This window comes from Lissotriton vulgaris, chromosome 7 (genome assembly GCF_964263255.1).
Source record: "Lissotriton vulgaris chromosome 7, aLisVul1.2, whole genome shotgun sequence".
Taxonomy (NCBI): Eukaryota; Metazoa; Chordata; class Amphibia; order Caudata; family Salamandridae; genus Lissotriton; species Lissotriton vulgaris.
This window is the reverse complement of record NC_141695.1, coordinates 1,693,196,052-1,693,208,630: the sequence shown is the minus strand read 5'-3', so window position 1 is coordinate 1,693,208,630 and position 12,579 is coordinate 1,693,196,052. Positions and strand designations below refer to the sequence as shown.

General features: G+C 41.9%; 1 protein-coding gene across 2 annotated transcripts in view; it reads left to right on the top strand.

The window, feature by feature from the left end:
* COL20A1 (collagen type XX alpha 1 chain) overlaps positions 1 to 12,579 on the top strand; it is a 491,294-nt gene that overhangs the window by 168,240 nt on the left and 310,475 nt on the right. For both annotated transcript variants that reach the window (XM_086932816.1, XM_086932817.1), the window contains exons 8-9: positions 830 to 949; positions 7,698 to 7,862. In XM_086932816.1, the coding sequence (XP_086788942.1) occupies positions 830 to 949; positions 7,698 to 7,862 (285 nt within the window). The remainder of the gene's footprint in view (positions 1 to 829; positions 950 to 7,697; positions 7,863 to 12,579) is intronic.

Genomic DNA, 12,579 nt, shown 5'->3' with positions numbered 1-12,579 from the left:
ATGTAAGAAGTGCTCCGGTTTAGAGTTGTAGGCTCACACAATGGTCATGCAAAAACCATAGGATTGGAATTTGACATGGAAGAAGAACATTATACTTGAAGAAGGTTTAGGCAAATTTTAAGTATGCTGGCAAAATCTGCATAATTTCCAAATTTCACGCTATATGAAATTCGTGAACTTTTTCAAAATTTAGCATTATGCAATTTTTTTGCCCTTGGGTGGCTCGTTTGCGTATTTCTTTTTTCCAAAGACGTTATCTATTCAAACCAGTCTCCTGCCACTACCTCAAGAGGCTTCTTTATGCAAAGTGCATGCTTGCAAACCACAGTTTGCTCCAGAAGTGTAATTATGTTCATTTTGTTATGGATTCTCACAAATGTTACGAAAAATTGTTATTCTGTAAGGCACACCTTTATCTCGAATCACATGGTTACAGGCTTCTTAAAAGGAAGCAATATGACTGGTTTGTTGTGATTGGGGCTCCTAAGGGCATTAGTGGGATCTGCTCAGGATTATAGTGCTGACGTTGCGAAGATATCCACATGATGCTATCAGGATGCCTTGCAGGGTTCCTGATTGCATGCTGGGAGCCTTCTCAGCCTAATGGTATATGAGTGAAGTGGTTAGCTCCTTGAGGACTAGAATAAGATGGTGATTCTGACAGCACTGTATACATTGAAGTGGTCTTCTTTTAGTTGTAGCTCTCAGATGAATTGGCAATCCTTTGTTTCAGTTCCCAGTAGACCAGTGTGAATTGTACTGCATGGGCCAGCCCTTGCCACTGCAATAAAGAAATAATTCCATATTTTTCTCCTTCTCTTGCCTACAGCCTTGTCCCAGTACAGTGGGGATCCGCAGACAGTGTGGGACCTGAACACGCACTCTACAAAGGATGAGGTTTTGGAAGCTGTGAAAAATCTGCGCTACAAGGGTGGGAACACATTCACAGGTATGTAAATCTATACCCCCCATTCAGCCCTATCACAGAGAAATGCATGAGAACTCTCCCAGCCCATCAGATCAGCCGCAGCTACATTTCCACCAGCAGTTCAACAGATAGGTGCATAAAATCTCCTTCCCACATGAACACCTTTGCAGGGAGGAATATCATAAATCTACAGAAACTTTAGTAATTGCAGAGGTAGGTGCACTCAACTTATATAAGTCAGAAATCATTTTTAAAAGTAAGCTCATTACTTCCTGTATCTCCCAAGGGCCCTTTTGCAGGTAGAGAGGTCCAGTCTCCCCAACCTATCTGGATGTTTGCCCTGTTAAACATTTCTCTGGTAGGTAAGAACTTCCAAAATAGTGATCAACCCTGTCTAAAGAATCCTAAATCTTCCCAAAAACCTCTAACACATTCATCCATTTTTGCTCCTATCTAACTATGGTTTATTAGGCATCCAAGATTTCTAATGCCAGCAATTTGCAGTGAATAGTAAGCTCTCCTCACTCCCCCCTAAACACTTGGAGGTTCTTGTCACTTGTCTCCGAAACTCCAAATTACTGTTATTTATGAGATGTACGGGTTACAAGAGTCACTCAGTTAAGTTTCAAGTGGACACACCCCCAAGAAAAATCAGGTATTTTATTGTTTTGTTTCGCATTGCATTCATATGGTGCCTACTTCAACTGTGTGAGATACTGAAATGCTCACAACATGAATAGCATATTTAAGTGTGTGTGATTTGAAGTGTGGTGTCTTTGTAATGAACCTATGTGAGAAATATTTTTGTGTTGTGCATGAGTGACCATAGAGGTCACTCATGCACTCATGTCATCGAATGTCACACTTAGCATCGTGACGCACGATAGATGCTCAGTTTATGATTTTTGGTGTGCTGGCATCTATATAATATGGGTGCAAAGCAGGGGTGTAACTCAGGCCCACACAGCCCGTTCATTGCTGGGGGTGGGGTGACCCTTTAGGAGGAAGCCAAACGTTCGGGGGTCCGGGCCCTTCGTCACATTCTTCAGGGGGCCCTTTCATTTTGAGTTACTCCACTGGTTCAAATTCATGTAATGACTATAGAAGGACCTCAACCAATCTGACATTTTATTTATCTATCAAGAAGCTGTGGCTTAAAATGGCGTTGAAAGACAGAGATCTGTCCGTGAGGACAGAGTTATTGATTTGATAGTCTCTCAGCTATGCAGCATAACATAAAAACATAACATGTGTATTTGTGAAGCACACGTTCACCCCTGATGGGCCATCTTGGTGCTACATTACAGATGTTCATTGTTATCCAACTCAATGGTACTCATATTATCGACCTCAGATAGATGAAAGGCTGAGTGGACCTGCCGGGAGTTGAAAGTGTGACAATGAGGTCGAACACAGGCCCCTGCAGTGGATGCGTTGGTCCACGGAGCCACCAGACCCGGCTGTCAATTAGTGGTCAGAAAATGGTCAGACCTGCTGGTGTGGAGTGTGTTAAATTGACCAGAAGAGTAGGTCAGATCGCTACAGACATTACTTATTTGTCCAATAGATATATTGGAGTTGTCAGTCAGTCAAAATAGCTTTATTTCGATAATACATATCTTAAAATCTGCAAATTTCATATAAAATTGTATAAATAAAGTAAAATGCAATTTGTCATAAGACGAAATACCATGAGCGATAGACTCAAGAATTCATTAGAGATAAATAGATACAAAGATTTCTTTTAAAAGCAAAAAAGAAAACTCAGCAACACAACTATAACAGCTATTTCGTTATAAAAACAATACAAACTTTAGAATCAGCAAACACATCACAACAGTTCGGTTTAAGAATTACTATTCAAATTTCTTAATCTAATAGTCCACGCCTACCTAAAAAATGTAGCCAGTCCACAAGCATAGAGTTCCCGGGCATCGGTTCTCTATTGGAGTTGTTTTCTATATCCCATTCTTATAGGCAGTAAGCTGACTGCATAGCTGTTATAGTTACTCAAACGTAGGAGGAAGGACAGGTATTTCTGGCAAAGGTAGATATCCTGTACATGTCTTAGTGTTGCAGGCAGTGTACGCGAGTGGTACTTTGTTCCAGGCTGCTGTCTGAATTGCATGTGCTCCTGCATATCCCAAATTTTAATTGGCAAGAAGTTCCAGAGTTTTGCTGCTTGGACTGAGAATGTGGAACCTCCTATGGATTTCTTTTCTTTCGCCGATACGAGCATCCACCATGCTGATCTTAAATGTAGCATCATTTATTGTGAGAATTCTTCAAACTTAAACTGTAAATATAATGACACTTCAGTATGGAAGTCGTCGTAGAGGAAGCAGAGCGCCTTGAATAGGGATCACCTAGCTGTAGGTAGAAAGTGAAGGGTTTGTAAGTCTGGCAAAGTGTTCCTTCACCTTCCTTTTGGTGCATGCACAGAAGTCCTGCCACGTCATTCTAGACTTATTGTAGTGCTTATAAAAAAAGTATGGGATCTCTATGATTAGGTTTAGGGAACAGTTCTACCTTGGAGATAACGAGGGTAGGAATCACTTGTAGCTTTTGCAGGAATCCAATGTATGGTAAGATAAGGCACAGTGCTCACACTCTTCTTGTAAACCTTAATTCCAGGTCATCCACTCCAGATATGATTTCTAATTCTGTGCCTTTGCCTGGTTAACATTTGCTGGGTTGGATGCATCAAGATGTTTATTGAAGAGTGGTCTGATGTAGGGGGTCTTCACCTCGGATGGGAAGGGTCCATGTTGTAAGGATTTATAACAAGCATTTGACTACTTCCTCAGAATCGATTTCCCAAACGATTTTAGGGGGTCTGGACTAGTGGTGACCCTGATGGCCTGGTTGTATTTGAGTTCTTCTTCAGTGAGTGTATTGATTGTGTTAAGAGATGGTTGATTGCTTTTGTCTGTCTTTATGGTGGTCTGCATGTTGTTTGGAGGAGGTGTACACCCGGAATATCAAAACTAGAATATCGATACTCAGAATATCGACCTCAAAATATAAAAACTAAAATATGGACAGGTAAGTCAGTATAGATTTTCAATGGCTAACTACACATGTACGTACCTTGGCGATATATATATCTTCAAGTTTCAGAGATGTGGAGTTAGGAGTACCAGATTTATACCTCTCTAAGTACACTTACATTTTGATATTTTGTCCCCCTATATTCTGTTCTCGACATTCGTGTACCATGATATTATTGGAAGTCGATATTCAGTAGTACAACCTTTGAGGGAGTATGTGATGTTTTATTCATAATGATTTTTGAGATGAGCTCTCTGGAGAACTTGCCGCAGATGACTTGAGAGTGTGGAATCTTCAAGTTGTAGCGCCAAGGGTTCGAGAAGTCTACCGGGATTATAAGCAGCTTCTTTGATGGGCAATGTCCATCCAGTGTGTATTTGGAGTTGTGTTCTGTTACAAAGACATACCCAACTTTTGTCTTTCTCATTCTATAAGGGATTTCCACCACTTGCATTTTAAGATGCAAAATACATTTCTGATGTTTCTAATGTTGTCATCGTTCCACATGGTCCTTTTCTTGAGGGTAGGTTTTAATGACATCCTGAATAGTGTCTGATTTTTCAACGCTTACGAACAACCAGTAATGGAAGGTAGATGTATATTGTGGTTGCTTGTCGCCCAGAGTTTTGCCAAGGTGGAACCTCAGTGCTAAAAAGTTCAGTTTTCTCCATTGTGTGCATGTGCTGTTAAGGGCGGTCTTCATGTTAGTTTTGGGATCAGGCTGGTTGCTGTTGAAGGCAAAGGCATAATGGTCACTCCAGAACCCTAGGGAGTTGCTGATTACCCCAGCATATCTAGGGGGGTATAAAATGATATCTAATGTGCTTCAGGTGGAATTGGTAAATTCAGATATAATTTGCAGGCGGTTGGAGACCGCTAGATTAGATTTGTTGAATGCATTAGGTGTTAGCTCGTGGTTGTAAAAACTTATGTTAAGGTGAACCACGATGTCCAGTTTGGGGGTTATTTAGCAGAATGTTATCACTGCATCCAGTAAGGTTTCCTCAAACTTTGCATTATGGCGTTCTCTTTCAAAACTAAGCCCGGTTGACATTTCTTTAACACCAACATAATCTTGTATAATTTCTGCATTTTACATTACACTATTATAGGAAATGCCTCAGCTTACACCATTCATCAAACCGCATAACTGCAATTTTGTTAAGGTAAAAATCCTATTACGAAAGCATTGGAACAATGCGAACAGAACACATGCAGCTAGCTGTGTGTGCATCACATGCGATTTTGCACTATCTTTTAGCGTACAATACTGGCATTTTGCATAATAGTGGGCCTTTCGAGTTGCTTTTTCAAAGAATATTCTATGTATTTCAGCCAGGCCCAATCAAAACAAGATTAAAGAAGTAGTTGGGCTTTACATTGGTTCTACACTTCAAAGGCTTGGGTAAATTTTGCTTTTACAATCTGAAATGCTTCAGACAAGAACACTCTTGACCATCACACAATGTAGGATGGAGTTAACTCCTCCTTTGGGGGTAGGCGGGAGGAATTGATCAGGATATTCCTATTAAAAGCACTCATTTAGAGTACACCCTGCCGCAATTCTCTTGTTTTACCATACCCCTCTCTCTACATGATTCCTGGCTCTCACCCTCTCTCTCTGCATCATTTATCCTTTACTACTAGGTCTCTCTTTAAGTATCCCAGTTCAGAACACACCACCTCTCTTATCTTGTTTCATTTTATCACTCTCGCTACCTGCCCTTGCTATACTTCACTTCACTCTCTCACTCCACCTTTCTGGACCTCTGTCTCCTTTTGTCTCTAATCTCGCTCTGTCGCTTACGACACAATCCTCTACCTCCACTCTCTCAACTTCACACATCACTCCATCTCTCTCTACCTCACCTTAACCCCTCCTTTTCTGTCCCATACCGCTCCCCTTCCTCTACCTAAATCCACTTTCTCAATGTCTCTCTCTGTAGCATCAGTTCTCTTTTTTCCAGCCTCACCCTCTCCACCTCTTCAATCTGCCTTACCTTATCACTACTATGCAACCTCATCACCCCTCTCTCTACATCCCTCATTTCTTTCAAGCCCTGAACTTACTCTTTATCAGTCCTCCTTTGCATCTATGCTGTTGTGTGTTCTGTTCATCATGCCTCTTTTTGATAGGCCTGGATGAAATGTTAATTATGCCAGAGTAATTGGAGTAATTTCAGCAATTAACTCGTATTCTTGTGATGAGAAATTATATAAATTAGGTGATTACACCAATTTAAGTGATTAAGAGTAATTTGGAGCAAACATCCTACGGCAGGAGCACAGGAACAAATAACCAAGAGAGAGCGAGCGGCTGCTGGCTACTGCTGTTCGTGTCCTGTAGCATTTAGTGCTGTTTTCGTAGCACACAATGCGTCCTTTGGGCCAGTTTGGATGTGAGGCTGCATTTAGTAAGAAAAATAGTCCTACATTGTGGAATACGCGTCATTGAGACTGCAGTGCGGAACAATTTGAATATATGCACTTATATGTCACTTAGTACCACTGACAAGGCGCTAAAGCGCTTTACGGTGAGAAGTGGGCTGTTCCAGCACCCAAGGGTAGAAGTTAATCCGGTGGCTATTATTGGTTATTGGGATTAGTTTGGGGATCTCAGGGACACCATTTGCTGCAGTTACTGCAGTAATTCACACTAGATGAGATAAACAGGAGTTAGATGAGTTAGATGTGATCATTACTGTGGTTATGTAGCTCCATGCAGATGGTCTGAGAGGGGAATAGATAGGCCAGAGGGGATTCAGTAATGCCAGGTTGCCGGATATGGTTTCAAAGAAGAAGGTGTGATCTATGAAATGAGGTGTGGGAACTTTGCAGAAATACAATACCAGAGAATAAACAGACAGTCTTGCAAACTAGAGTAGGTTAGGCTCACAGAGAGTAAGGCATGCAGAAGATTAAGGATAAAAAGAAGGTTATTTGATTGAAAGATAGGCGAGGGATGCAAATGATAGCTTTAAATCAAGGACAATTTTCATACAAGTTTTAGGAACATAGTATGAGGATGAGTTTTGGAATAGCATTTAGTCTGAGGATGTAAAACTGTAGAAAAGAACCAACATTTGGATGTGAGCTTGTATTATTGTAGCATCTGTACTGTGCCCATCACCGCCCTTGCAGAGGTGTGGACTATTGTTCTAGTGCCTCCATCAGTAATCCAGCGTCCCTTGGGGCCTTATATCCTGTTTATTACACTAACTTCACTGGATCACTATCCTCTTTTGATTAACTTTGAACTTGGTTGACGTGATGACTAGCGCCAAGATGCTCCATGGAGTGTAAGCTGCGCTCTATAAAAACCAATTCATATCATATCAGTTTGTGCCACTCTTAATTGAGATTGAAATATTGGTTGATATTGATTTTGCCACAGATTAATAGTCGATCCTTAGTTTGACATTCCTTAAGTAATCTTCACCTGCTTCCGGTGCAAATCCAATACAATTTTTACAACCATTTTGAAAACCAAATATATAGTTATCCATGTGTAATCGCTGTACATGTTTTTAACCATGACTGTCTATTTTGCATTGCGATGCAGAAATATTCTAGATTTTACTTAAAATAATTTACATGCAAGACATTGATACCACTGGTTAGTTTGTCACTCTTTATAATGCCGTTAAATAATTAAATGCATATTTTTTTATAAGCTGTTTCCAGTATCTCTTTCACACTGACTTTACTCTTTACCAAGGTCTTGCACTGACACATGTGATGGAGGAAAATTTGAGATCACAAGCTGGAGCGCGGTCGGATGCCGGAAAAATTGTGATCCTCTTGACTGATGGAAAATCCCAAGATGACGCCAACAGCTCCGCCCAAATTTTAAAGAATACCGGCATAGATATTTTTGCTATTGGTGAGAAACTGAATTATGTTTTTCATTATTTTTGTTAGTTGTTAAGGGTGGCATTGTGCAAAGATTATTGGAAGTTGATATCTTGATTGACAAATAAGGATTGAGTACCGATCAAACTAGCCTTGCAGATCTAGCAGGTTTCTAGAAGGTCTGTGACATGGTTAGGCAGGGGTCAGCCACATGGTAGCCCTGGAACCCAGGGCTGTATCCAAGAATAGTGTCCATTTACCCTCATGGCACCAGACAAGAGAAATTATGTGTTATTTTTCTAATTTAGTTGGAACAGCTCTTGTGTAGACATAGTCCATGATTATCACTGTGCTTATGATCATCTGTAACATCTGTGGTCTTCATGAAATGTGGTACCTATCAGAATCTATAGAGTGGTATGTGTTTGAAGAATGAGGTGACTTGTAGTTCATCTTGGAAAGTGTGGACCCAAAACCGAAACTGTAAATGTATGTATGGTGATATTGTAGTGTGACACTGCATAGGTGCCACGTTTCCCAGGTTCGTATGCGATGACCTGTTCCAGTCCAGGTCTTTTTTCTTTGAATTCTAGGATTCGTAGTCCTGCTTTTATAGTGAAATACACAAACCTACATCCTTAACAAAAGCACACCTGGACAAGAGCAGCTAGCCATGCGGCGACCTAGGAAACATAGCAGGACTGATCTGCCTCATGTATGTAGACATTCGTGTCACAGACTACCACCGCCACTTTCGTGATACTGGGGTGAAAGGTGCTCGCTAGAACACTCCGCCGTTAACCACCGAGGATATGTAAAAAAAGGTGTTTGAAGTAGGACGCGTGACGTCATAAGGCAACACATCAACGTCATAGAAAGAATATTCTAGAAGCAGCCGGCGGCAGAAGGTTGTCCTCAGAGAGCGCCATGCTGCAAGGGCCTGGCGGCTCTGGTCTGTGACCCCGGAGTTAATGCAGGGAGAGGAGGCACCGTATGAATAGACAACACGCTGCTCTGGGTATCCACTCCCGTCGGGAAGTACCTTTCAGCAGGCGCTTCCATTGCCGGTAAGGAGGGCCCCTCGCCAGCTGTAGTGAGGCGAAGCTGCAAGAGCGACAGGTATCAGCTGACAAGACCACTCACTCACGGCCTTCCGAGAGCTCTTTCGGGTACTTTCAGGCCTGCTCTGTATTTTTACCATAACGGACGGTTTTTGTTGACGTCTGTCGCCCTCACGATAACAAAGAGCAAACAAAACGAGCAAGGGAGGCTGCATGCCAGTAGAAACCGCAGATTAAATAACCAATGGGAAAAATAATTATAATTTGGGTTAAAGACAAGTTTCCTCAGCGCCCTGTGAGTTTATCACCAAACGCGTTCTTATGTGCTGGATGGACGTAGAGGGCGGGAATATGCTGATGCCCAAAGTCAGACATTAGTTTGTCTTTAGTGATTTGTCAAATGACTCATGGGGATGGGCTTACAGTTATTGCTTATTTTGTCACTCTCACTTGTTTGATTTTAATTCGATGGCTTGACTCCTCTTCTGCTGTTTGTCTCTCCCTTTGAGGGACCATCCTTTTGGTTGGCTTGTATTCTCCCACTGCTAACATTCACGGGCTTTTTCTTTTGATATTGACATTCCATGTTGAGTAAGTGAGTTTTGTTCCTTTTTGCAGCATGTTTTCTTGTGTTGCTGCAATAGTAATTCAAAGTATGCTTCAAGAAGTCTTCACTAAAGTTTATTGGCAGCAAACAGCCTGTGTCTGTAACGCCAGACACCTTACCAATCCGCTCCCCAAACTGATATGGAACCCCGTGATGTCACCACCCAAGGCCCCCAGGCAGTGACATCAACAGGATTCCACAGACCCGCATTACAAAAGACCATATCATACCCCTTACCGTTCCCTCGTGGTTGCTCCCAACCTTGTGGTTCTTAAAATAAAATATATATTTTAATTTTTGTTAGGAGAGGTGTAATTTGCTACCATGCCCAGCCCGTTCTATTTTCAGAAGAAGCGGGTATTCACAAGAATATATTTTTAGGTTTACCGCTCTGTTTTGGAAGGTAAATACATTTTTAAAAAACATATCACCTGCATCATTCCATAGGCCTCATCAGTAAAATTCATGGGCCTCATTTATGAGGCTGTGTGTCACTTTTACTCCGCCGGTGCGTCACTTTTTGTGACGCACCAGTGGCGTAAAAAATGCGCCTTGTTGCGCCATATTCACAAAGTGACGCATCTAGGTAGATGCGTCACTTTGTAAACCCCTGCGCCACATTATACCTGCGCCAGGTATAATGTATGCAAGGGGGCGTTTTGACGCAAGAAAGGGTCATAGAAGTGACGCAGTGAAATCTATGAGATTTCACTGCGTCACTTTTAGGACGCCGTTGCATCTAAATCTTGCGCCTGCCTCACAGCAGGCGTAAGACTGACGCAAGCCCTTTCAAGCCCCATGTGAAAGTACGCATTGCTGGAGTTGCGTCACTTTTGTGACACACTCCAGCAATGCGTCACTTTTGCGCCATACAGATATGTCAGAAATACTGACGTATCTGTAACTCCTTGTGCAACGATGCGTCATACTGTAAATATGACGTATCATTGGTGTTGCAAGGAGGGCGCAATGAAAAGTGACGCATCGCTGTTTTCATGCAGCGATGCGTCACTTTTCATAAATGAGGCCCCATATGTCATCATTGGGGGTCATATGTCACCACGCAGGCGTGCGCTTATAAAGAGACACTGCTGCAAATATGTGACTGATGAACGTTGTTTCTGTTTTTTTGCTGATTCTGCGCAGCAAAAAGCATTGCCTAAGCTTGTAGGTCAAAAAGAACTATTGATTGACCTTTTCAATGCTCGCTTTCTTTTGGTGTTTTAGTTTGCCTTTCAGTTGGAGAGCTACATTTTTGACATGAGAAAAAAATCATTCTACTGTGAAGAAGATTGAACACAGAAAATACTACAGCTAGTGGTATTAAACTTTCCCAGGTGTTCTGAAAGAATATTTTGTGCATAAAAATATTATTTGTCACATACTAAATTTTCTGTATTGTGATGTATTGTGTTATTATTTAACTAAAATGCTGAATGAAGCCATTTTCATTTTCCAAACCATGTTGTGATGGAGTTATTGTCACTGCCTTTCCTTTCACTTTTTCAACCCTCTCTAAGTGCACACAACTTCTTCCCCTCCCCCTCTGAGTGGGGCACCTCCCTGATACACTGTTTACCAGATTAATTACTGGATCGTGATTACTTCATGCTGATTGATAAGATTAAATATTATTGATCTCAAAAACATTGAGTATGAGTATATTAATGCCTGATGACATTAAATTGTGTGTTCTTAAATAATTATTTCTATTGGGACCCACTGTTTACTGTACTAAATTTAAAACTTAGGTATCGTGGATCAAATGCGAGCTACAGCATTAGAATGAAAGTAGTGTGATACTTGGCACACCACTTAATCTTTTGTGCCTAAAATTCTAAATATATGTGAACTGTAAATCAATAAGAAAAAGACGCAAGACGTAACATCGTTGACTCCTTTCCTGGAATACAATATTATTGTTAACCTTAGAGGTCTGTTGTCAATTCTCTGTTCTATTTATCTGTTATTCACCTTGTGATGACAATTTCATTATTTATACTTGTGATCACTCTTATGCACACTTTTAAAATTGTTGGCTTTGTGGCATTCCGCGTAAAGTAGTCACTCTTGGTGTTGTGGTTAGGTTGTTGAGTTTCTCCAAGTTTTTCTATCCAGCCAAGTTTGTGCTATATGAATATCAGTACTTGCGTACATTTAAATCCTTCCTAAGGGGGCGATTGCGATTTCGGGCGGAAGGGCATCGAAACATGTTCGGAGCCCTTCCAACCGAATCGGTCAGTGCCAGCCGGATTCCTTTCCGACCGAGCCCTTCCGATGGGCTCGGTCAGAAAGGTATCCGACTCAGATTTCCGGATTGCGGACGACAGCTGTCCGCAGTCCGGAAATCCCTCAGTACTCCCCCGCTCGCTTCTTTATGACCGAGGGAGTACGATGGCAGCTTTTCACTTCCTTTTCGTGCCTGTGTGTCCGGCACGAAAAGGCAGTTGGAAGCTGTCTTTGGGGGCCCCCAGCAGGGCCCCCATTGGCGTGAGGCTGCGGATGGTAGCCTGGGGGCACCTATGGTGCCCCTCCGTTGATCCCTGCACCCGGTGGAAGGCACCTTGGGGTGCCAGCCACAGGGTGCTGGGAGGAACTGCACCCCTGCTTTCAACAATGCAGGAATGCATTCCGCTCGGAATGCATGCTTGCTTTGTAAAGTATACGAATGCGACCGATCCCTGTTCGGTCGCATCGTACTAGCAGGGCTGTAACCGACGACAGCAGGTCGGTCAGTTACAGCTCCTGGCCGATGTCAGACTGACTCAGGTCCGTCCGACATCGGAATCGGCCCCTAAATGTTTCAAATTTGTTTGAATTGCGAGCCATTCGGTACTAAATTCCCCTAACATTTATTGGAAGAAAATCACAAACATCCTTTGTATACCAGTATGCATTGCATAGTACGTTTTAGAAATGTTAATGACAAAATGACACCTAAGCATAATTTTTAATTAAGCATACCTTTCTTAAAGAAACAATTTGGTCTTGCCACTATCTCCTTTTATTGAGTTGCCTTTATATTCTTTCAGTTTTTACCAAGTTGCCAATCTAATGACTTCAGATACAAATTGTGGCAA